Source organism: Peromyscus leucopus, chromosome X, assembly GCF_004664715.2.
Source record: "Peromyscus leucopus breed LL Stock chromosome X, UCI_PerLeu_2.1, whole genome shotgun sequence".
Lineage (NCBI taxonomy): Eukaryota > Metazoa > Chordata > Mammalia > Rodentia > Cricetidae > Peromyscus > Peromyscus leucopus.
In genome coordinates, this window is record NC_051083.1 from 34732113 (window position 1) to 34759202 (window position 27090).

Below are 27090 nucleotides of genomic sequence, written 5' to 3' on the forward strand. Positions count from 1 at the left end.
CCTCAACATACTAAGTTTTCTGTTGATTCAGTCCCTGTCTTTTTTTTTAAATAGTTATTTTATTAGTTATATGTATCTGTATCTCTGTGTGTGGGTATGCGTAGGTACATGCAGGGGCCAATGGAGGCCAGAGGTGTTGCATCCCCTGGAATTACAGACAGTTGTGAGCTACCTAACATGGGTACTGGGAACTGAACTTGGGTTCTCTGCAAGAAAAAGTCCTCTTAACTGATCTAGTTCTCTAGTCCCAACATTTATTTAGCTTGCTTTTGGTGGTGGTGGTTATATGTGCCATAGTGTGTGTATGAAGGTTAGAGGCAACCTGAGGAAATGGATTCACACCTTCTACTATGTGAATCCTAGGGATTGAACCAAGGTCATCAAGCTTCCAAGCTACCTTTATGTGAAGAACCATCTAGAGCCCATTCCCACTTTTTTACTTACAGTATAATTTATTGCACCAGCAATATGTTGGGGCATATCCAAGATAATGCATCTTTCATCTTGAACCTGTTGTTACTTATTCCCACAGAAAAAGCCTTACTTAAAAATTTTGATTCAACTTTTCCCACCTATAATCTTATTGGTAGTTTCTATTTGTTGGAATAAAAAACCTGTAAACTACTTCACTATTTTCAGCTTCATGTCACTCACAAATTTTGACAATACATTATCTTTTCTGAAATATTTACCTAATAACCATTGAAAATAAACATTCTAAGAAACAACTGAAGTGAAACATGATCCCAAAGGTATCCCATTCTCTAGTGTAGGCAAATAATCCACATCTTGCTAAATTTAGGGAAGATTCAACTTTGAACTTCATTATTAAAGTAGGGAAATAGGGAAGCCAACATTGTCCTATATACCAACTTTACAACCCTTTTTCTCTACTATAAAAAATCTGTTTCAATGAACCTTTGGTATCATTCATCAAAATAAGGATCGAAGCATGATTAGAAATGAATGTACTGTTATGTTTGCAGTTAAGTTTATTTCCCCTTTGAAAACTGACCTTTGGCTATCACTACAGACTAGGATAAACAGATGACCAGTCTGACTCAATGCAGTACTTAATATAGTTTCTAAAGATAGAGGGATAGGGTCTACTAAACAAGAAAACAGATTTCTCTAATTTTAAGACAAATACAAAAGTGTGCACTGAAGTTGGTCAGTACCACTTTTAAATCCTGGCCATGTCCCATACTGGTACAGTTACCTGAACTTTGGGTAAGCTAATTGAAAATTAAGCTGCAGTTTATCCACTTGTAAGATGTATAATATAATATACATAATATGTATAATATAATATAATACCAATCTTGCAGGATATTGAATTACAAGGGTCCATCACAGGACAGTGAATGTTACACGTTTTCTCTTTTGCCTCAAATGATCAGGAAATATTTGCATTTCTGCAGATAATTTCTAAAGATGTTATGCCGTAAAGAATAGGAGAGATGTCTTTCTCACCACTCACAGCAGTCAATTTCTTGCCAAGCAGGATAGAAGAAATCATTCATATGTGTGCTATTTTTCTGTACAATGTGGTTGAAGAATAAGTATGAAAAATAGTTTTAAAGTAAGGCAAATGTATTTTTCCTCTCTCATCCTACCAAAATGCCTGCCAGCCAAAAACAAAACAAAAAACAAACAAACAAAAAACCCATAGAGCTTGGCAGATTGTACATATGCAAATACTATGTGAAATATTGGAAAAGGTTAGGAAATGCTAATCATGCTTTACTTTGTTACTTTGAAATGTGTAAAAAGTCACAAATTTGATTAACCTACAATATGGGTCTGATCAGAACAAATCAGATAAAGGAGACTGTTCGCTTCAGTTTCAGCAGGAGTTGTTTTCAAAACAACTTTCAATGTTATATAATATCAGGGATCAGTAAAGACTGTCTTTGAGGTGTGATGGGCAGTTCAATCAGTAATTCTAAACTGAAGTTTCAATACCTCTAAAGTATTCCAAAGCATTTTAAGGGAAATGCTGGTATGTTACAAATAAGACTACTTTCTTAAGAATGTTTCACTCTCAGCAACCCTACTATGGAGATTATTGTGTTGCAATACCTGTTATACCATATATTCCCAGGGGTATTGCCTGGTCTTTGGAAAAAATATAAGGTAAGTTTTAAAAAATTCTTTGACTTTCTAACAGGAGATCATCTGGAAGAAGTGTATGAGGACTAAGAAGTGGTCTGTGATGGCTGAAATTTGACCTTTACCTTTGTGGGACATACCAACTACTTACACTCTCTTACCTAGAAGTGAAATGTACCTAAGAACACTGGGAGAAAAGGATTACTCATAGAGAATAACAGTCTAAAGTAATAGGAAAGGAAGAAGAAAAGGGTCTGAAGCCACAGCATATTAATACAGAGACCCAAGTTGCAGGAAGGAGCAAGGACCACACTTAAGAAAACAACAGCCCAAAACAAAACACCCTCACATTTCCACAAGTATATCTGCCTTCCAAACTCCCTGATCCTAGCAGTGGTTTTCCTGTTGAAAGTGTATGTAGCAGAAGTTTCATCATAAAGGTGCTGTACATGAGGCAGCAGAAACCTCTTTCCAACTGTGGTCAAGATACCATTGTATTGTTCAGAATCCAAAGAAGCTTCTATGCAATCACATTGAAACAATAAGAAACAAGCATTTTATAGTCTTAATAAGGAATGTATATAATCCTTACCAATGTGACAGGATTAAGAATCAGCTCCTCATTTATCCTAAGGAAATATCAGAGATGTGCATAAAGACTTATGTACAGTGATATTCATTATACTTTAAAATAGAAAACAATCTAAATGACCAACAGGGGACTGATTAAATAAATCACAAAACATCTATTCATATGTAGGAACACTATGCAATGGTTAAAATCAGGGCCTAATGAAAAATTAATGATGCAAAATATGTCTGCAATATATTACATTTAAGAGGATATAAAGCTGTAAGTATGATCCCAATTCTGTACCCTCCCTCCCAACATGGGAGCATGTAACTAGCAAAACATAAAATCTTATCAGCGGTTACCTGGGCCATAGGATTTTCTTCGTGGTACTGTCTTTTCAAAATTATATGCATTTATTATGTATTTTTAAAGAGAAAAGGCAATAAATGTAATTAGAAAAAATTGGTTTATCTTCTTGTTACAGTGCTGTTATGCCTGCTTTATTGGCTCTCTTGCTACCAAAAATTTGCTAGTACCCAGGACTGCTCTATTTTCTAGACTAGGTAGGTATGACCTCTGGCTTGTATCTCTACTTTTAAGTTTATGAGGGTCCTTTCTTAAGTTTTTAATTTAGTTTTTTTCCCTTGGTCCTGTAGTTGTGGCCTCAGAAAATAAGGTTTAGGCCTAGATCCACCTCATGTTTTTTGAAGTGTACCCTTAAGGGAAATTCTGTTTATGAAGCAAGTTATGTTGGGAATAAAGAAATGAAAACACAGTAGCGAAAATTAAGTCTGTATTGTGAATAGCAAATATCAGAACACACACTGCAGAAAACAGAATCCATGCCACAAAGGACAAAATTGAGTAAATGAAAAAAAAAAGAAAGAAAGGATTTAAAAACTATGGAAGACAGACAGAAATAATCTATGAATAACAAATGTTCCTAAGAAAAAACAGAGCAGATTAATCAATCAAAAGTATAAGAAAACTTTCCAGTTCTGAAAAAAATACCTGAGACTGCAGACTGAGAAGGTTCAACAGAGATCATCAACACCAAGACATATCCTGGCAAATGTTTTTAAATTTCAAGGATAAAGATATAATCCTATAAGCATACAAGCAGAAAAAATAGGTTATTTCAAAGGCACTAAAATCAAATTGACCTCAGATTTTTCCTCACAACAAAATGCCAGAAGACGATGAAGTAATGACCTACAGAGAGTTAAAAGGAAACAGTTAAGATCTAAGGATTTCATACCTCACCCTAGTTTTTCAAGTTCAAAGGTCATAGAAAATTATTCTTACATCTGCAAAGTCTTATAAAATGTCACCATCTTGGTAAAATCTTTTAAAAATAAACTCTTCAAAGGCACACTCTAGAAAACCATCAGGAGAATAAAGAGCTCAAGAATATGAGAAGAAATAATGTCTATAGACACCAAGTTAATATCCAGGAATAATTGACTAATTTAACCCTACTAAAGGATAATGTAGAAAAATGAATAATTATTGCTATAAGTATATAAACAGTGTAAAAGAAAAATTATTTTATAGAGTTGAAATTTATAACCTTGGACTAAATTAATATAGACTCAAAAGAGGTAGGAGGAGAAGAAAAAATTAATTCTCCATCCTTCCTAAAAGTATATTTAACAACCATTATTTTTAGTTTGTATCTGTTAAGTTTCAGATATTTTGGAAAACCACACAATAATAAAAAATAGATATTACAGTCTGAACCACTAAAGAATGTGCTATGTGGCTGATACATCCGATTTGATAGTCCTTTATGCAGACATCATATTCAACCCTAAGAATATGAGGTAAATATTAATTACTTGTATTCCACAGCTGAGGAAACCAAAGTTTGGCAAATAAATTAGTGAACGGCAGAAACAGGACTCAAACCCAGGTCTTTTCAGCTCAGTAAGTCTTTCTTCTATCCTTCACAATTGTCTCAAAGAAAGCATTCCATATGGCAGAAGAAAAAATTCTCAAGGGAGTAACAAAATGACAAGCAACCATTTTGCAGGTGGTATAAGAAGTATCTAATTAAAACAAAGTGACTAGTATTTGATGCTCTTGTAGCCTTTTGTTTGAACTGCTAGAGGCAGTATCCAGGACCTCACACAAGCTAGACAAATATTCTACCACTAGGCTGTATCTGTAGTTCTCTTCTGTTTGGAGACAGGGTCACACTAAGTTGCCAAGCCTGGACTTGAACCCATTCTACAGCTTGTGCAAGCTTTGTACTTCAATCCTCCTTATTTACACTGGAGCTGACTCATCTAGGATTAGCTTCAGAATTATTCACTGGAGATGGGGCAAGGAAGTATGTGTAGGGTAGTGTGGGGGAGGGGAAGCAGTAGGGATAAAATAGCAGGTCATGAATTGGTAACTTTTGAGACTTTAATCTTAGAGAACCATATAGAAGATAACATGCAACTAACTTTTTCAGTTCTGGGAATTGAACCCAGGCCTTCATTCATGTTAAGCAAATGTTTTAACACTTAACTATTTATGTCATCTCCAAGCTCTTCATTGTATAATTAATGTACACTTAACAAAAAAAAAAAAAAAACTGGAAGCAAGTGTTTGTAATATTAATACTAAACATAAATCTAACACAAAGAACCTTCAAGGTGATCACAAAGGTCATCTGGACTAAAGATACCAGTACCGAATGCATAGTAATAATGGTTACTATCAATTACTGAGCTCTTGACCACTAGGCAAATACTGAGTGTTATTATCTCTGATGATTCTACCAATTTCAAGAGACATTATCACCAATTTTACAAATGAAAAAATTAAGCCAAGATGGATTTGTCAATATTTTTTGGTATAGTCTCAGCAAAATGCCTGGCACATAGTACATGCTCAATAAATACTTGGTGAACACATGAAAAAGTACAATAACCTGTCCAAAGATAAAAGTAGGGACCACATTAGACTCAAATCTAAATATAATGCTGTTCTTTAATCACAAATAATATTTTATAGCAAGAATACAGATACCTAATTCCTTTTGTGTATATTTATTTTCCAGGTTTTCTATAATTAGCATGTGCTATTTTTTTAGATACAAAAATAATCAAACAGTGTGTAAAAGTACTGAACATTTATCCATAGACTAAACAAACCACAACACAAAAGCACATGTATTAGGACTATAACATGAAATAAATGGAAACAAGGGAGATATGAAAACTTTAACACATGACTATTAACTAACATAAAAAGAGAATTAGGACAAATTGTTTTAATTTATACTAGGATAGGTAAATACTATATTTTAGAATAAAATAAAGTATAAAAAGATTAAGGATTCAAGTACCTATTAAAAACTGTGTTCTAAGCCATAAAATAAATTTAAAAATATTTAATATTTTTTTATTTTGTAATTATTTTCTATATAAGCTGGAGTTACAGGAGATTATGAGCACACTAACAATGTGTCCTGGGAACTGAACTGGGGTCCTCTGAGCTGTATCTAGCCTCTAAAATTCCTTTTTATTTTGTATATGTGCGTGCGTGCGTGCGTGCGTGCGTGCGTGCGTGCGCATGTGTCTGTGTGCATGCACATGCCAAGCATATGCATGGAGGTCAAAGGACAACTGTGGGAACTCAATTTCTCCTTCCATATGTTACATATTCTATAATTTATTTGCAATTATTAATAAATCATGAGGTATGATGTTATGTATAGTAGAGATGAAGGGAGGTTGAGAGTACTTTGTTCAAGATCACAGCTACTAGGATTATCCTAGTAATAAAGTAAGTAAGTAAAATAAGTGAAGCAAAATCAAAATGCAAAGTACTTAGAAATACTGCTATAACACTGTTAGAATTGACATCCAGGCATGCTTTATTTATTTTTTTGCATAATACAAAATTTTATATCAAAAGTGGGGAAAACCAGAGTTCTTTTATACAACATGTTCTGAAAATAATCACTTTGTAAACACATTATTCTAATAAGGGCATGGTTCATTTTTCTAACAGTTCATTGGCTGAATACATTTCAAATCATATTATCACCTAAGACGAGTTTCTATAGTCTATTCTCAATAGGGCCATGAAAAAATGGAAAATAACATAAAACTAGATAAAGTAAGGAATCAAAAGTAAACATGATTTGCTGTCCATTTCTAAAAACCAGCGTGATCTTGGAAAAGGTACTTAGCTACAATCCCCAGAGTTCTATGGAACTTTGGTCAGTTTAGATTTGAGAGTCTGCCAATGTGGGTAAGCCCCTAAGTCTGAGAGCTCCCTCAGCTTGAAAATGTTATAATCCTTTGATTTTAAAAATTAAGCTTTAGATTGATTATTTTTAAGATTTTTTGTTTTGTATCACACTTGAGGAAGTTACCAATTCTGTGCTTATAGCTATTTTATATTTTCTTTCTAAGAGTAATTCTTTAATCTGTATCCAGAATAGTTTTATCTGTATCTATCAGTAGTGCATTTGCTCCCTATTGTAAAGAAGGATAATGCCAAAGAGTGGATGGAACAGCTGTTGTCACCTAAAAGAAAAATAAAATATGGGTTTTCTTTACAGATTAAGGATTCTAATGCAATCTTTTTTTTTTTTTTTTTTTTTTTTTTTTTTTTTTTTTTTGGTTTTTCGAGACAGGGTTTCTCTGTGTAGCTTTGCACCTTTCCTGGAACTCACTTGGTAGCCCAGGCTGGCCTCGAACTCACAGAGATCTGCCTGGCTCTGCCTCCCGAGTGCTGGGATTAAAGGCGTGCGCCACCACCGCCGGCCCTCTAATGCAATCTTATAATTTCCACAATCCAATCTTACAGTATTTTACTAGCAGAGAAACTGGTGCAGTGCCAACTTTTTAAATAACTCCTATGTAGATTCCTAATTCTATTTCTGTCTCCCAAGCCCTACTTCTTTTTAATAGATGGCATGTTTCCAATCCCTGCACAATGACCAGAATTAGTTAAATTTTATGTTAACTTACAGTAGTAAGTAGACTGCTTGCCTAGTATCTGTGAGGCCCTGCATTCAATTTATAGTAACACAAACACAATACAAAATAAAATAAAATATTTGGACTTCCTCCACACAGAAACAAAATCAGATTTTTCAGAAGCTCCATGGATTAGTTTTGTTTTTTTTTTTTTTAAAATGGGCATCTTGGATGACTCCTGTGATTATACAACTCTGGGAAAACAGTGTAGTAAAAAAGATCACGAGTTGTGATTTTTGCCACATCAAGTTTCAAAACCTGGCTTGCCCTTTATTACAGGTGTCTTTGGACAAGTGATTTACCTCAGTTTTCCAATCCAGAGTTACTCAATCCACCAGAAGCTGTGATAAATTCAGTCTAGACAACCTTACGGGATATTCAGTAAATTTCAACTTCTCTTTTCCTGTGTTTACTTTTTAGGGCAAATATCATATGAGGAGCTTTAGAGGAGTCCCCTGTCCTAAGCATCCTCTCCCGTTTTCAGAGCTAAAAACCCAAAATTAGATAATCTATGTATTGTTTGGGTTGAGTTAATTCAGGTTTATTTAGTTGGTTTCCAGAAGCTCAAATGAGAAATACCATCATGTTGGCTTCAAAGGCCAGACATTTATTTTGGTGTGATTATGAAAAAAAAATTACCTGGACTTTTATTTTTACATTTACTATATGATCATTAGATTTTTAAAAAACATTTTCATAAAAATCACTTTATTTTGTAGTCTTACCCCAAAAGTACCCCCACACACAACTGAATTAATCTAGAATTCATTTTTCAAACAAATTCATATTTTTTCAAAATTCATTTAAAAATGAATTTACATTGCTTTTTAAAAAAAGGTGACATCTTTTTCTGCTTGATTTCAGTTGAGATGTTTAAGGCCAGAGCTCTTCCCCAGTATTTGATTTTTCTAGTATTTGCTTTTGAATTTTTTTGGAGACAGGGATTCTTTGTGTAGCCTTGGCTGTCCTGGAACTCACTCTATAGACCAGGGTGGCCTTGAACTCACAGAGATCTGCCTGCCTCTGCCTCTTGAGCGCTGGGATTAAAGGCATGTGCTACCACCACCACCCAGATGACTTTTTTTGCTATATGCCAAGCATTTTCTTTGTTTGTTTGTTTGAGACAGGGTTTCTCTGTGTAGCTTTGAGCCTTTCCTGGAACTCACTCTGTAGTCCAGGCTGGCCTTGAACTCACAGAGATCCGCCTGGCTCTGCCAAGCATTTTAACCAATCCAATTTAATATACTCTGGCAGACAATCCCATGTTGAGGTACAGTGTGAGGGCAGCTCGATTTATTCTCTGGAGACTACCAAGACTACCCAAGCAATAGTGGAACAATGTCTCAAATGCTCTTGCAGATGTATTCAGCTATATGCTTGGTTCCAGACAGTGAACTACCAACTTCTAAACACCTCCATGCCTAATGGTTAGGACTGTGAGTTCACCTTTCTTCTGGGCTCTTGGGAAGCAAGGTAAGAACCAAAAGCCTATCTTCTCAAAGAGTTCCTCAAGGAGAGTTAACCAAAGGGAGGAACACAAGACGAAGTGGATGGCTAATCAGTCTCACCCTCTGCCAGATACAGTGGCGGCTCAGCTGTCTGCTAAGGCCCACTGACATTAGCAGGGATGAGAAACAGTTGAGTACTCTTGCCTCCAGCTATCTTCTTCTGCCTGGCTGATTCTGGGGGGAAGGTAGAAGCTTAGTGTAAACTATCCCAGCCTTTAACTACTTTAAGTCTTACTATCTGGGGTTTGTGGTGGAGGCTCAACTTACTGCTGACAGTACACTGAGAAAAATCAACTGCCTTTTACAAGGGTAGGAATGGGGAAAAACCAGCCTCCTGAACAGTCTGCAAGTCACCCAGCAGAGGGAACCAAAGCACTGTCCACTTTGTTTATTGCCGGAAAAGCAGAACACTGCCACTTGTTCCCTATTCCTGTCAGTATTAGGGTAGATTAGAATGAGAACTGCCAAGTCTTACTCAACTGCCCTTTCCCCAACTGTTTGGCTAAAGAGGATGGAGCTTTCTTTGAGCTTTTTGTGCCTTTAGCATCTTGTCTGTGATATATGGAGAAACAGTAAGAAAACCCAGAGACCACATTACTTGTGTTACCTTTAGGATCCTCAGGCAATTTGCCTTCTTTTCCATTGCTCCACTGTTTTTGGTCCTATTTGTTGAGTTTCAGTTGGAAGGAAAAGTCCTGGGAGCTATAGGGTTCTTCCATATCTTGGCATAACCAGAAATTTCTCCCAAGTGATATTTATATTAAAAATGACATTTGTTTTCTAGTTTTCACATCATCATTACAACTCTACTATGGAAAGCTGTTACATTGTATGATTATAATTTTCCTCTAAATATCCAATTACATCTGTTTGTATTCCTGATCAATTTAGCTTGTTTTATGCTATTTTGGTTGTCTGTCCAGACAAATCAGGTATTTTTAGACTATATAAACCAAAGGAAAGAATTCTACTTACTTCATTATCACTTAGTACACACACTAAAGGGAGCCAAGAGGAAAAGAACATTTTAAAACTAATTTGCACATTCTTTTTATTGATCCAAGGCATATCTTATTTTTAACTTGCTTATACTATTTCTCTCTGTAAGCAATCTCCCCTTTTACCGAAACCAACATCCACTGTTATAGTTATTCTCTTGAATTATACCAATTGCTAGCAGGAACTTGAAGGAAAGAAGGCAAGTAAAGACAGAGGTAACTGAGATGGATTCTTTTTGCTGTGGTTGTTTTTGTTTCCCAAGACAGGGTTTCTCTGTGTAACAGCTCTGGCTGTCCCAGAACTTGCTCTGTAGTTCCGGCTGACCTTGAACTCACAGAGATCCACCTGCCTCTGCCTCTGCCTCTCAAGTGCTGGGATTAAAGGCAGCACCACAACTGCCTGTCTTGAGAAGGATTCTTAAAAAGAATTCCTTTAATACACTTAACTTTGGAGATTTTTTTAGACTATTTCTGATTATCAACGTATTTCTATATTTTTGCTTAAAAAAATCTGAGTTTCCAAGACCTAGAGGGCTATTCCCTGCCTTCACCCTCAAGAGTACTTTCTGAATTATCTGTAGCTTTCTATAACCAGTCTATAGCTCTATGTTGTGTTCTTCAAGGAACTCTGCTCCTGCTTAGATAAAATGTACTAGGTGATGAGGTAACCTAAAGCATGTTCATAGAACCTAGGCCTTTATGAATCCAATTGAAAACCTACTGTTCTAGGGAAAGTTTTGGAGAATATAGACATATAGGGCACTTTCTTTTTCTCTAGAGAAAAAAACCATTTAAATGTCTAAATCAGTAACAAGCACAGAAATTAGGACAAAAAGCAAATGGAACGATCCTTAATACCATCAGTTACTAGGAAATACAAATCAAAACAAGGAGATACTTTATACTGACTACAGACAGTTTCAGTAAAGAAATGTAACACATGTTGGGGAAAACGTAGAGAAATACTATTAAGGGCAATGGAAAATGGTGAAAATAAGTTGTAAGAGAGTTTGGCAATTCCTCAAAAATGTTAACCATAGATCACATAACTCCACAACTTTACTTCTAATACATAAAATAATTGAAAATACATACTCGCACAAAAACTTTACTCAAACATTGATACCATTATTCATAATAATCAAAAGGTAGAAGTTTGAAATAAGTCAAATTCCATCAGCTGATGAGTAAAAAAAAAAATGTGGCATACTCATACAATGTGGGGGAAAAGATGGAAGCACTGATACATTCTACACAACATGGATGATCCTTGAAAACATAAGACAACATATACAAAGGCCATTTATTGTAGGATCTAATAGGTAACTATAAAGACAGAAAATAGATCAGTGGTTGCCAGCAAGTGTGGGGAAATGTGACTGTTAATGAGTAGGGCATTTCTTCTTGGAGTAATGGTAATGTTCTAGAATCAGACAAGTAATGGATGCACAATTTTGTGACTATAGTAAGAGTGAGTCACTGTGTTGGTTAGTTTTTTGTCAACTAGATACAAACCAGAGTTAACTGGGAAGAGGGGACCTCAATTGAGGAATTATTTCTATCAGATTCGTCTGTGGGCATGTCTAAGAGGGTATTTTCTTGATTCATGACTGATGTGGGAGGGTCCAGCTCACTGTGGACTGGGCCACCCCTGGGTAGATGGTCCTGGGTTGTATAAGCAAACAAGCTGAGAAGCCATGGTGAGCAAGTCAGTAAGCACTGTTCCTCTATCTGCTTCAGGTCTTGACTGAGTTTCTGCCTGAACTTCCCTCAAAGATCCAGATTTCCCTCAATTACCAGGATGTGTAAGCCAAATAAACTGATTCTTCCCCAAGTTGGTTTCAGTCAATGTTTTATTACACGTTGTTTATAAGGGTAAATCTTATAGTAAATCTATAATTTCTATCTCAAAAATTAAGGCCACTTGACTTATTTAAAAGTTTAATAAAAGAATTCATTGATTGCATAACTTTAAAATTTTCCTTTTCTTATGCTACAGCAACATAACTTTATTTTTTCAAGTGTTAAGGTTTTTTTTGTTGTTGTTGTTGCTTATTAGTTGAAGCAGATCCTACTTCCTGGCACTTTAAAAGAGTATCTTATGGGCCTTTTTTTTCTGAAAGAGCAATCAAATATCAATAGGTAATGATTTATTAAAAACTGCAAGTAGCAAGCCACATTTACTCAAATTCCTATGGAGGGGCTTCTATAAGGACAGCTGGTCAATAATGTTTAGATAGCCTCCTTCTTCCTCACCTCAAATACAAGATACTTTGTTTCAATGGTAACATAGCTGTTTATAAATCTGAATGCATTTTCCCATATAATGTGAAATGTTTTTACTCAGGCTAGTTTAAAAAGGCTGTATTGCAAAGCAGTATTAATTTTTATTGACTTTCCTGACTACATAGACATTGTTTCTATTATGAACAACATTCCTAATTTATGCCAGGATCATATTCTCCATCGACCTCATTGAGAGGACTTCACATACATGAGAAGGTGCCTATCTTTCTAAGTCATTAACCTCCTTACATTCTCACAAATACAGCCACTTATGCAAACCATTTAGATACTTTCTGCATTATAGATGATTTCATCTAGATGGCATTACTCATCTGGATGTTTTCAATTCAAGCATGCCAACTCAGTTGAAAGTCAATGCAATCTGCAATCTGTGAAACTTGGGTTTGAATCTTTGCTCCTGTTAACTAGCTATGCAATCTTATGAGCAGTTTCTTTCCCTCTGGGCTTCAACTTCCCCAGATAAGAATAACAATATCCCTCATTCCAGTTCAAACACACCAAGTACCCAATCCAAAGGGCATTTGGTAGATGTGAGAGTCCATTCATTTAGGAGAAAGAGAGTAGTGACCTTGACACACTATTTGATTGCAGGTAGGGCTGTTACCAAGCTGTTTCTTTACCCTCAGGACTGGCTGAATTTTCCAAATTTACAAAATAAAATTGAGGAAAATTGATTTTAGTATTCTGACAAAGCAAACAAAGTTAAAATTAACAAATAGAAGAGAAAAATGTTTGAATTTTTACATAGTGGCTCTTTAAATTATTCTATTTCAGACAGTTTTAAAATAATTACCTTTAAATTATGAATGTAGTGGATAGAAAAATGTATTTTAGTGAAATGGGATGTTCTGAATGGGTCTTAGTTCTGTGTGTTTGTGTGCGAGTGTCTGTGTATGTGAGAGACAGTCTCTGTACATAGTCCTGACTGTCCTGGAACTCACTATGTCCATCAAGCTGGCCTCAAACTCACAGCGATCTGCCTGCCTCTACCTTCCAAGGGCTGGGATTAAAGGTGTGCCACAACATCTGGCTAGGTCTCAGTTTTCTTACATAGAATAGGGCTAAATTGTTCTTAGTTCCAAAATTCTATACTAAATTAAAATAAAAGTTTCAAGTTCTAAGATACTTAAACCCACTTTTAGTTTTAAGTGGCACAGTAGAATGTAGAGAATATAAATTACCATGCATTTTTTCATTCAATAATATAGAATATAATGGTTATTTTCTGCCCTATTTTATTTAATACTTCTGTCCACAGCTTAGTCCACAAGAGGAAACTTATAATTTTTACATTTTGATAGCTAAATATTCTCACTGCTTCAACAGGAAATGACATCAGCAAAACTACTAAAGAGAATGGTGAATTGGGAACATACATCACTTAAGGAGGCTTATAAAAAATCATCAGGCTAGGGAAGGAATAATTGAATAATTGTGAAAAACGTATATCAAATATATTTTTATTTAGAAAAATGCCTTAGTCTCTGTTCATTTCAAAACACAAATAAGAAGTAGGAGAACAGGAAACTGAACACTGAACTAGAAGGAGAAGGGGAGTTCTATTCATACAAATCCTTATAACCTATGACTGCATTGGTCTATATAGTAGACAATAAACACAAGTGACTATTTAAACTAAACTGAAAATTCAGGGCTTGGAGGTAGCTTAGTGACAGGGCAATTCCCTAGCATATGTGAAGCCCCATGTTCCATCCCTAGAATTGTTCTTCAGCCACACCAACTGTATTTCAAGTGCTTAATAATCCACCATTAATACTATATTGAATGGTACTGAGCTACAAGTTTTAATTTTATAAAATGATTTGTTTTTTTATTTATATGAGCATGGGAGGTTGCAAGTGCATATAGATTCCCACAGAAGCCAGAAGAGGGCGACAGATCCCCTGAAGTTGGAGTTACAGGTGGTTAAGTCCAATGAAGGACATGGGTGCTAGACACTAAAGTCCAGTCCCCTGGAAGAACAGTAGCAGGCATTCTTAACTGCTCAGCCATCTCCCCAGACCCCTCTCAGTTTTAAAAAATTAATTTATGCTCGTGTGTGTGTACAATGTGTATGTATGCATGTGCATGTGAGAAGAGTGTGGGTATGTATAAGCCAAAGTGCACATGTGGAGATCAGAGGACAATCTCTAAAGGTCCTCCCCTTCTACCTTATTTGAGACTAGGTCTCTGTTGTTTCTCCTCTGCACAAGCCAGGCCATCTGGCCCTTGAGTTTCAGGGGATTGTTTCTCTCTCTGCCTTCTACCTCCCAGTAGGAGTGATGGAAATACATACAAATGCTCACGCTACAAATCTGGCTTTTGCATGAATGAGTTCTGCAAATTCAAACTCAGGTCTTCATGTTTATATGGTAACTGTTTTTATCCACCATACCATATCCCCGGATCCATTTTTTTCTCCAGTTGAGATGAAGTCTCACATAGCTTAGACTGGTCTTAAACTTGATACATGTAATCCAGGATGACCTTAAACCTCATCCTCAAGTCTTCATTTCCCATGAACTAGTATTACATGTATGTATCACTATATCCAGCTAACAGTTCTTTTAAAAGTAAATCTTCATTATTTTATACTGTTTTCAGAATAAAAAATAAAAACAGCCACCTTTGATCCCAAATGTGTAGAAATAAATAACATTCTAATGTTGAGGATTTTACTGTGGGTTTTAATAAGAAGATCTTTAGAACAAAGATTTTTTTTTCCTGGAGCTGAGGACTGAACCCAGGGCCTTAGAAAGCACTCTACCACTGAGCTAAATCCCCAACCCTAGAACAAAGATTTCTGTCCCAACCATTGCATGTAAGATGCAGTTCAATTTATTAGTGACAAAATGGTCTTTTGCTTCAGGCTATCATTTGATACTTGCTTCTAACACATATCATATGACTGAACTAAGTTTCCTACAACAAGCTTTGTGAACCAAAGGATTAGAGTTAAGCACACATAAAACTAGATGACCAGATCAGATTTAAAGATCATCCTATGTAAGATGATGATATAAAAATTAATTTATATGGTCAACAAAACAGTCAACACCTAAGTATGTATGAGACTGTATTAGCTAAGATGAAGAAATTTTCTTTAACTTACTTTGCCTGTAACACTACTTCTATTATTGGAGAAGAACAAAGAAATATAAAAGTGCTTTTGGACTGATACCTAAGTGTAGAATATCTAATATTTGGGAAACCAGCAAAATCTCCCAAGAACAAAACTGGATCCATAGTATGAAAACCTGATTACATGTAGGGAGATAGGCTAGGTTTCCACTTTATAGCTGCCTAGTCGTTACTTCATTCACATTCTACTTTGTAGCTGACATCTTTAAGAGAAGGCAACGAGCCATTTGTTATGGTATGCCAAAACATAAAATTACCATTTACTATTAGGTAGTATGTCCAGTAAATACCTGATCCTCTAGGTATGTCTACACTTGCACATTCCATAGATAACTATGTGCTATCTATAAATGTCAAGCTGCAGTATCAAAAGTTGGACACCCCTGCTCTACATAATGGACAGAGTCTAACAGAAGGTGGAGGACGTCCTTTTACATTGTAGTGGGTAGCCATTTCAGCTTTGACCTGGAAGTACTACCCCCATTGAGGCTTCGGTAATTGTCACGCCTACAAGGCGGGGTCCTCTTGAGATCTGGATATGCCGGCTCTCTTGGTTCCTGGACACTGGAGGTAGACCGAGCAGAGTTCTCCAGAGAACACGGCTGGACTGCACTATACCTTTCTTTCCCAGACCCTGTAACCTATCCCTACACTTGTGAGTTACCCCACAAAATAAACCTCCCTTTTAACTATGTGGAGTTGCCTTAATAATTTCACCAATATACATTATTTGGTGAATTTAAAAAATGAAATCAAAATATTCCCATGTAAAAATGGCTCCATCATATTAACTCTAGTTTTCTACCCTCTACTAACTGTAAGTTAGAAGCAGTTAATTAAAAAAAAAGAGAGAGAATGTGAGGTGGCAGAAAGATTAACAGAAGAATAAAGTGGCACATAGTAAAAAACAAACAAAAAAACCCACCTATTTTTTTTTTAAAGTTGAGCATGGTAGTGCACAAATATAATCCCAGCACTTGGAAAACTGAGGCTAGAGGATCAGCAGTTTTAGGCTACTCTGAGCCACACAGCAAATTTGAGGCCAGCCTGGACTACACTGAGATCTTATCTGAAAATAAAAAAAATTAAAAACCGTGAATACCTGACAAAAGTTAGAGGAAGTTAACATAGGGGTAATTTAGTAAAGTCTTGATATTAAAGAACTATATAACTAAGGATTATCAAAAATCAAATCAAAACCTTTAATTTTAAAAAGGTTTATTTAAAAATTTGTGTTTTTAACATTTATTTGCTGTGAGTGGGGCACAATCAAGTTATAGTGCACATGTGCCATGGCATACCCATGTGTGGAGATCAGAGGACAATTTATGTGAGTTGGAGATATATATATATCCCCTTCTGCTATGTGGGCCCCAGGATTGAATTCAGGTCATCAGGCTTGGTGAGTAAGCATCTTTACCCACTGAGACATCTTATATTTAAATTTTAGTTCACTAATGAGTTGGAAATTTATTGTACAACTTAGAAAGATTTTAATTACAAGTGAAATGAAAATTTTCTTGACAAAGTCAAAAGCTTCAGTATAGTCAATTAATAATAGGAGCTCTTCTACAGGCAATAATGAAGGTACTGAACTTTCTGAAACTGTTCTGTAAAACACTTGTGTTGTTTAAGATTCCAATAGGTGGTTCATGAAAACAGGACCCTGACATCAAGTCTCAAATACAATTTTTGTTGTTTTGCTTATCTGTTTTATAAACACAGGATCTCACTATATACCCCTGGCTCAAATACTGTTTTGCAGTTTCACTGTGTACAACATCTTTAACATTCTCAGAAATTATGCAGTAAAGATACTGGTTAATCTCATTTAACTCCACATTTTTTAAATTTACTGATGTCATGTGCTCTTATTTTTTAGAGGGGGAAGTTGATTGCTGGGTCACATATATCCTTTTTTTTTTTTGGTTTTTTCGAGACAGGGTTTTTCTGCGTAGTTTTGCGCCTTTCCTGGAACTCACTTGGTAGCCCAGGCTGGCCTCGAACTCACAGCGATCCGCCTGGCTCTGCCTCCCGAGTGCTGGGATTAAAGGCATGCGCCACCACCGCCCGGCTCACATATATCCTTTAATAACAATCCCAGAGTCTCTGGAGACTTTAAGAGTGTCTCTAGAGTTTTCTCTGTAAAATACTCTATAGTATTTAAAGTTTTTAAAATACCAACACCTCACAACAGACAAAATCCAAAGGCTTACATTTCTAGACAGGAAATCCTATTTATCCATGGTCTGTTCAATAACCAAATAAATATACTTACAATAATGGGAAGGGAGATATACTATATTAATTTCCCTAATAAAATAAACAAGAACTGATTAAGCCTAAATCATGAAAATATGTGTATACCTTGTTTTGATATATTTTAAAAAATCAAAATTCTAGCTGGGCGGTGGTGGCGCACGCCTTTAATCCCAGCACTCGGGAGGCAGAGCCAGGCGGATCGCTGTGAGTTCGAGGCCAGCCTGGGCTACCAAGTGAGCTCCAGGAAAGGCGCAAAACTACGCAGAGAAACCCTGTCTCGAAAAAAACCAAAAAAAAAAAAAAAAAAAAAAAAATCAAAATTCTATCTATTGATGCTATATATTGACTAATTATTTCTTCACAAATACATTATCTTCAAGAGATCAATGTACAGGCCATCCTGTATTTCACTGATAATAAGACAGCATCATGCATAAGGTCTACTATCATTTTATTTATCTCTAAGAAAAAAAACCTGGCATGCCAGTTTATAACACACCTTCTGGTTTCAACAGTTTTAAAAAGGGAATACTCTTTTCTGTCCTCCTTTTCCTTACATGTCCTTCATGATGCTCTTTATTGGTTTGTATTTAAAGATAATATTTGCAAAGAACAACACAAAAAGGACAAGACTGAAGAGATTTCTGTTTATCTTACCTTTATAGGTATATTCAGATATTACAATGATTCTGTTTAAAATGATCAATCAAATAAACAATTTGACCTGCTTTACTTAATTCTGGAAGAAAATATCCAAGAAGACAGTTCTTTGAGCAAGTCATTTATAAGTATTATTTAATAAACACAAATCAGAGTATACAATTATTTTACACACATTATCATTTCATTTAATTCTCATCACAACTCTGAAGTCAATATTTTTATACTTATTTTTGAAGATTCAAGAATAGACACAGCAAAAAACCTTGATATGGTTAGAAAGTTATTCAGAGGCAAGGCCAAGACTCAAAACACAGGACTTTATAGCTCCAAATTTAAAAAAAAAAAAAACAAAAAAAAAAACACTTTGTCAGGAAGCAAGTGATCTCATAAAGTTCCTTCTAAATTTCAAGGTGATAAAGCTGAAACTCTTAACTATAAATAATAACTAATTAATTCACTTAGAGTAGATCAAATGTACTAAATGATCATTATATGCTAATATGAGCATATTTTCTTCTATACTTGTTTTATAATATGTACAGTGTATCTGTGGAATGTACTTATTTAGCTGAATCTAGACACATTTTACTTAGCAAGATTTATTGTTTTTATTTTTCTTTGTGTTTATGATTTTTGCTATTAAACTGATATATCATGCTATCTGAGTAACTGATGTTTGTTCCAAATTCATAATACAAGTAGTCACTGTATTAAATCTAAACAACACACTGGTGGGTATGAGGATGTGTTAATACTATGTATTAAAACTTAATCACTTAATTTTTGTATGATATTAATTCAGAGAATAGGATATAAATACACATACACAGGTACACACACACTTGTGCTGGTGTATTTCAAGGCTTAAAATGCATTTTTTTTTTTTTTTTTTGGTTTTTCGAGACAGGGTTTCTCTGTGTAGCTTTGCGCCTTTCCTGGGACTCACTTGGTAGTCCAGGCTGGCCTCGAACTCACAGAGATCCGCCTGGCTCTGCCTCCCGAGTGCTGGGATTAAAGGCGTGCGCCACCACCGCCCGGCTTAAAATGCATTTTTCACCAAAATACCTTAACAATTGAACACTATTATACTTATGCATCATTAGAGAGACAAGCAAATGTTATTATCCTTCATTACAATCTGAGCCACTGGGCCTAAAGTATCCAATGTGTAATGAGTGAATTAGGCCACTCTGACTTCACCCATCATTTATAGCCTGGTACACTATACATGTTCTCGAGCATGGAAGGATAGAATAAATCTTGTTAACTGTGACAATGATAAGAATTTTTTAGTGGATGATAATAAAAAAAAACTTTAAGAATAATTCTTCAATTCAGACTTCTAGATAAATAATTTACTACACTTCTATTTATTTTACAACTTACCAAGTCAAATCCTTGTTTCAGGAGTGCACATCTAAATTATGTCATTTTCTTATGTAAAATTAGCATATATTTATTGTGATTTCCAAAATTGTAGTAAAGAAAAGGCCAAGTGTGCCTATACTTGCTTCTTTGAATAAACACTTTTCTCTCTTTATCTTAAAGTTCAAAGGAACATGGGAAGTTTCACATTTTGGATACACTCTAACACAGGATATGGCTGCCAAAATAAAGCAGGTTTCTAGATTTAAAAAAAAAAAACACATTGTCCTGTATCAGAATCACTGAAAACAATGATATTCAGTAATGTGTCACAGTTACTTGACAGCTGACAAAAGTAGTATGTGTCCTCGCCTCAGATCTTCACTTGGGGAAATTAAAAAAAAAAAAAAAAAAACCTGAAAAGGGGTAAAAATGAAACAGGAAATAGAAAAGAACTTAATAAAACATTTGTTCAAAGTCATTCATAGATGAATAAAACACTTTCTGAACAGATTAAACTTAAGAAATCTATATAATACATATTAGAAGCACTGTAGACACCCTATGCTGTTTTTTTTTTGTTTGTTTGTTTTTGTTTTTTTGAGACTCGGTTTCTCTGTGTAGCTTTGCGCCTTTCCTGGAACTCACTCTGTAGACCAGGCTGGCCTCGAACTCACAGAGATCCGCCTGGCTCTGCCTCCCAAGTGCTAGGATTAAAGGCGTGCGCCGCCGCCGCCACCACCACCCGCTACCTATGCTTTATTATAATAAGGGTTACTGTATAATTTTTGAGGTTAAAAATGGCTGCATGTTCACTAAATCTACAATACAAAGTTCTTATTTTTTGTTATCAAATATAGTATTTTTGAATGCCTGTTAGGTACTTGTTACTTAAAGGAAGTCAAGGTGGCTATTTTTATGCAACACATTGTATAAAAACATTGTTTGCCGGGCAGTGGTGGTGCACGCCTTTAGTCCCAGCACTCGGGATCTCTGTGAGTTCGAGGCCAGCCTGGTCTACCAAGTGAGTTCCAGGAAAGGCGCAAAACTGCACAGAGAAAACCCTGTCTAGAAAAAAAAAAAAAACAAAAACAAAACAAAACAAAAAAAAACATTGTTCATATTATATACAATACATTGCATTGTGAGTATTTTTTAAAGAGCAAAAATAACCTTCATTTTATTGCTTTTACATTGTTTTCTATTTAGATTAGCATTTATCCCAATTCTAGTGCAACTAAGGAAGATCATATACTTTAAGTTAGGCTGGTCATCTAGTGATATTTGTCTCTGACAGCAGTGGCAATAGATTTGTAGAAGAACCACAATTCCTTGATATCTACTCCCTAAACAGTCAAATATCAAATAAAGAAGTACTTGCAACTTAAAGTAATCCTTTAAGAACTTCTGAATATCTACTACGGAAGTGATTTTGATTTTTTTATCTTCTAATAATCCGACTTTGCTTACATAGTACTTCATTATCCTAAATTTGCCTTAAACATTTGGCCTACTTCTAGCCTATCATGCTATGACCCATGTTTGAGTTCAACCACAAGGGGTTTTTGTTTTGCACACCACGAAACTTGTGTGAGGTCTTAAAGCAGGAAGGCTGGTGTGAAGGAATGAAGAAACTGTTTTTAGAGGCATACAGGTCTTCTAAAATTGTTCATAGTTCAATGAGGAATTAAAATAAGAACATAGATTAAGAATCATAAGCACCCTATTCCTGACTTTCATAATTCACTTAGCAGACATTTATTGAGTTCATAATATGTATGTGCCAGGCATTATGTTAATTGCTGAGGATTCAGTGAAATAAAAAAGAGTTTGTTTTCAAGAGCTCAGTCTATCTAGTGATGACACCATAAATGTAATCCTATACAGACCAACCTTAAAATCTTTTACCATGGAAAGGAAATTTCTGATGCATTTGCTCAAGCAAATATTTCTTTAGAAACCCTGATATTTCTCTGGTAAAATACAATTATTCCAAGATGTGAGTCTACTGGGGAGGAGATGGCATAATAATGGGTATCAATATTAGCTCTTTATGAAAACTCTCAACTCTTCTCTCACTGGTTTCAGTATTTTAAAATCATATCAGAACTATTTTACCTGCAATAGCTTAACAACCAAAGGAAATAGAGTATCTAAAGGCAGTGTGTTGAAGTCTACTTTTAATAAATCTAGGCAACTCGGACATATTTTATGCTAGAATAGTAAAAAAAAATTAGAAATTACAATTTGTGGAATCTTATCCACCAGGCTTTGGAAAACATGACACTGATACATGCAAGCATGCACACACAAGCACACCCATACACCCACATATATATATAAACATTATGTGTATTAATTAATATATATTACATATATTGATGCTTTTACAAATCAGATCTTATATTTGCTTATGAAGAATACATGATCTTGACTCTTTATGCCTTGACTCTTTCTATAAATGATTTGAAGCATCTATTCTAAAATAAAGCAAAGCACACAAATTGTATCTACCTGGCTTCAAATTATGGCTCTGCCATTTACTATTTATAATCTTTGTGCTCTTAACTACTGAATTTAGTTTCCTAATCTGTAACAATGGATACCACAATCCTCTCTGCTGGGTTACAGGAAGGATAAAATGAAACAGCAAATATACCACAATATCTTTGCATATAGTAGACGCTAAATAAGTAAGCTTGTATTTTCTTTATCTAATGCATACTATACAGAAAAAAGATAAAGTAGAATTTTAAATGATTTCTACCTGCATACTGACACATGCCAAGGAAAAAAATGTGGATTACAATTTAACAACCAAAGGAAACAAACTACCTAGAGGCAGTTTGTTGAGGTATATCTTTAACAGATCATTTTTAATTCATCAGTGGATTCATTTTGAAACGTAATCGTTGTGTATATTTAAAAAGCAGGCTCATATCTGGGCATGGAGGCATATGCCTTAACCACTGTGCTTGGGAGGCAGAGGCAAGCAGATCTCTGTAAGACCAAGGCCAGCCTGGTCTACATAGTGAGTTTCAGGCCAGCCTGGGTTGTCTCCAAAATACTAAGAAAAAAAAACCCACTAAATTAAAAAGCAGAGTCTAAGCATATATAATGTCTTTGACAGGTGTAGTACTTTGGGAACATTTTAACCACCTTGATAGCTGTATTTTTAAATGCAATTTTTTTTCTGAACAAAAAAAAATGAAGAAGCTCCCTTGCCATACGGTTTTTCACAGTATCCATTCAAATGGCGATTAAATATTCTAAATTTAACTGTTATTAAAGATTTACAGAATCATATTGGCTCTCAAATTTAAATGAAATTCTTGTAATTCTGCCAGTCTTAAAAACACCATTTCTTTTTTCCCCCCACTGGCCTTTCCTTTAAAAAAATGGCAATATTTTTAAATAGATATTTAAATATCTATGTCTTTTATATTTTCGAGAAGCATTTAGATATTAAAGACATTATTTAGTAGCAAAATATATTAAGTACGGACTCATGCTTTATTACAACTCTTCCTGCATTTAGGAAGATCAAGTAAATATTTTTATATGGCAATGGAGTGACTAGGGAGAAAAACCTGAAAAACGATTTGAAAGGATTCCTGTCCTCCTCCCCTTCCCCCTCCTGGAGAATATAAGTGTCCCGCATCTCGCACCAAACTGAGCCTGAGTTTTACTGACGTAACCAGTAACCCTATCCACCTCTCATACTGCGGAGGCCGGCAGGGGCAGCGGCTGCCGCCAAGTACACCACTCATCAGAGCCTGCCCGATTCCACCCCCGCGTTTCAGTCATGCTTTCCAGAAATGGGGTCACTCGCTCAGTAACTATTACACACACCCAGCCTATCATCCTGTAATCCCCTAAAGTCCGCTGTGAGGACAGAAGGCAGCGAAAAGTCAAGAAAGAAGAATCACAGACGCGCCACCATCAGGAACTGATTTTCCACTCTGGAGAGGAGCGCTGATACCCTGGAATGGATCTTGTCTGTATTATTTTCTCAGATCTCGAGTTGATTCTGGGACAGAGGCGGCTGCGAAATGCTCAGTGCTGGGATGTGTCCGCAGAAATTCTGTTTTGCCTTGTTTGGGTATATTGTTTGGGCTTTTTGACACTGGGGTGGGTATCTCAGGGATGGTCACCAGATCCCGGGCGAGGAAAACCAGATAGCCTTTTACAACAACCGCTGATCTTGAATTTCACCCACTCACCTCCACCGACAGGAAACAAAGTTATACTCGGGGTCTTACAACTCAGTGACCTCAAAAACCGAGGAGTAGGGGACCGGAGGCGTCCCGTTTTTCTTTCGCAGCAGCAGAAAGCGCTGCGGCAGATAGGGAGTACCCCTCAGTCCTGTACCCCTTACTCAAAATCCTCATGGCTCACCACCCTGCCCTGTGTGCGCCCGTCTCTCTGCAGTAACCCCCTCCCTCGGCCAGACTCAAGACTTGGATCCAGGGTGAACCGAACCCATTACCCCAAAGTCGCTAAGAATCCGGAGAAGCCCCCGGAGCCCGCAGGGCCAAACTTCCCAACTCCCCGCCGGCTCCCGCTCTGCCTCCTGCTTCCCCCACGCAAAGTTGATTAAAACCGGCTTCTTGCAAAGCCTCAGCGCCCACTCCAAACCCCACGCGCCGCCACACCGGCAGCCCCTTCCCCAAAAAAAAATGCTAAGGAGAGGTGAGGGAGGGAGGAATAGACAGATGGGCAAACCCCAACGACCCAAAGCAGAATCCCGCACCCGGGACAAGATGTGAGCCGGAGAAGATGGTCGAAGGGCAGCCCCAGGGAAGAGAGCTAATCGGCGCGGGCGTGGGGAAGGGGCGCGCCTGCCCCGCCGTCCGGCTGCACTCACCTCAGCGCTGTCGGAAGGGCTCTCCACAGCCATCTTCTGCCACGGGTCCGCCAGCTGCGCCAGCGGCATCTTCCCCCCCTCCCCGGCCCGCCGCCTTCACCACCTCCTCCCTCCCCACCCGCCCCACCGCCGGCCCGGCTCCTTCGCCGCTCGAGCGCAAGGCAGAGTCGGGAAGCAGCAGCAGAGCAGCGGCGGCTCCCGAGAGCAAGCTCGACGCCAACACTGACCGCCCGACCGCCCAGCGCCTGGCCACAGCTGCCCGCACTCGGAGTGAGAGCCTCGCGCCGCCGCCAGGCACCAGGGCTCGCCCCTTTCTTCCTCTCCTCCTTCCGCCGCCCGGACTACGGCTCCGCCCCCCCCCTCCCCTCCCCGCCGGTTCCCGCGCCCGCTCCCAGCAGAACAGCGACCGCCGCGCGCTCCCCCACTTCCGCTCACAACATGGCGTCTAAGCGATACCTGTCTCTCAGAGCGAGGCTGGGCGGCCACCACCACCACCGCGCGCACCCAGAGGCGTGGCTAGTGCAGGACACGCCCTTGGGCCGCTACGCTCGGCTCCTCCCCTTTCCCACCCCCTCCCCTCCTCCTCCTCCTCCTTCTCCCCAGCCTCAGCTTCGGGGCCTCGCCTACTTTCAGGAAGGGCGAGCCCAAGAGATTTGGGGGCGTTGGCGGGAGTTGGGGGGTGGGGTGGGGGAGAAATGGGCAATGCAGGAAGGACGAGAGGCTGGGTGACTTTAACTGCCACGAGTCCAAGCAGGTTGGAGGCTCGTTGAGACTGGGAGAGCAGAGTGGTTGCGCTCAGCTGGAGAAGCTAGGCAGGGCGCTGGGGGCGCAGTCCCGTGCTAGCAGCCCGGGGCGGAGGCGGGAGATGTCTTTTCGGCCTTTCTCCTCCAGGGGTGCGCGTGGGCGCGCCTAGGCTATGGGCACGTCCCCTCCTGGCCCAAGACTCCTTCTTCGGGGTCACATGCTGAGTATTCACCTGACCCCTTTCCTCCGGCTTGTACAGGGACTAGAGAGGCTTCGTGCCAGGGAGTCAGCTGCATGTAGGTTCAACTCCCAGTTTGATTCAAAGCTTTTAAAGTTGATTCTTGTGTTAAATTGTTAGTATTTGGGATTTTTTTTGTCCGATCCTACTTCCTCCCCAATAACCCTTCCCAAGTGCGTTGAGCCCTCGAATTTCAGCCCAGACTGTCACACCCCTCCCTTGCTACCTAAATCTTCAAAGAAGAGAAAACAGAGGTTCCTTAAGGTTGCCCTCCTTGGCAGAGATTAAGGAGTTAGTAAAAATATCTTGTAGGCAGGAGCGCAGGGCTCCTGCTCCTCCGTTGACTTTAAATAAAAGATTAGGTTTTTTTTTTTTTTTTTTAAATCAAGCTGGTCGTAGGCGGAGGAGAAAGGGAGGGGAAGGTTGTGACTCCTCCTCCTGCCCAAGAAGAGGAAGCCCTGGGTTAAGGGAACCCAATCCCCAGTAGGCATCGGAGCCGCAGAATTCTAAGAGTTTGAGAATTAAGGCCTGGACGTTCAGAGTAGGTTCCAGGAAGGTTCAATACTGGGTTTGTCGCGCCTGCTGCTTAGGCGCGCTGTTGTGTGCCTGGGTAGAAAAGTGTGAAAGTCGCTGAGCTGAGTGGAAAGCTACTGCAGCCTCTGGCTAATCGCCCTGCATCGGGAAGGGGGGAAAAAAGCCCAGGGAAATCTCAGGCCAGCTTGATTTCTTCAATCCCTGAGGCCTGGAGGAAGGCATCTCTAACCTCCCACGCTTGGCTACCACAGCGCGTCCCCCCGCTGCGCTCTCCCTGCTGGCCTTTTAACAGTTTCCTTTAATCATCCTGGGGATCCAGACACCTGGAGAGTTCTCGCCTCCCTCCCTTCGGCAGGTGTGAGAATGACCTTAGAGATCCACGCCCAGCTGGCCAGGTCTGTGATGTGTGAGCGAGGATTCTTGCCTGGCCCGCCAGAGACAGGTGTTGGGCTCTTTGGGCTGCCATCTGCAGTGTGCCCCTCCAGGCCTGGGAACCTCATCGGATGAAAGCTCCAACTGTTTGGGGAAGGCAGCCGGAAATTCTTGCTGAGAGCTCTCTCCCTCAGCCTTGGACTCTGGGACAGCTCACGTTGATCAACAACTAGGCAGGCTCTGAGTAATCTGGAGGAGAGGGACACATGGAGATGCTTGTCACCATATTTGATTCGGGTGCTGCAAATCCAACCAGGACCCTAACTCAGGTTAGTTGGCAGCACCTTCTTGATGTAAAAACATGCTCACAGAAGTTTGAAGATAGGCAATTATGTATTATTTTGCACTTATACGCAGAATGCC

The 27090-nt window shown here is 38.1% G+C and overlaps 1 protein-coding gene across 7 annotated transcripts in view; it reads right to left on the minus strand.

The window, feature by feature from the left end:
* Rps6ka3 (ribosomal protein S6 kinase A3) overlaps positions 1–25254 on the minus strand; it is a 102522-nt gene extending 77268 nt beyond the window's left edge. For 3 of the 7 annotated variants that reach the window (XM_028873225.2, XM_028873227.2, XM_028873222.2), the window contains exons 1-3: positions 24780–24862; positions 3698–3791; positions 2705–2741 (exon numbers count right to left, since the gene is read on the minus strand). Coding sequence is in view for 1 of the 7 variants with exons in the window: in XM_028873229.2 (XP_028729062.1) it covers positions 24780–24848 (69 nt within the window). In the remaining 6 variants the exon portion in view is untranslated. Of the gene's footprint in view, positions 1–2704; positions 2742–3697; positions 3792–24779; positions 24882–25235 lie in introns of those variants that run through there. The other 4 variants (XM_028873223.2, XM_028873226.2, XM_037199054.1 and 1 more) reach the window with 4 other exon arrangements.
* Between the last annotated feature and the right edge of the window lie 1836 nt (positions 25255–27090).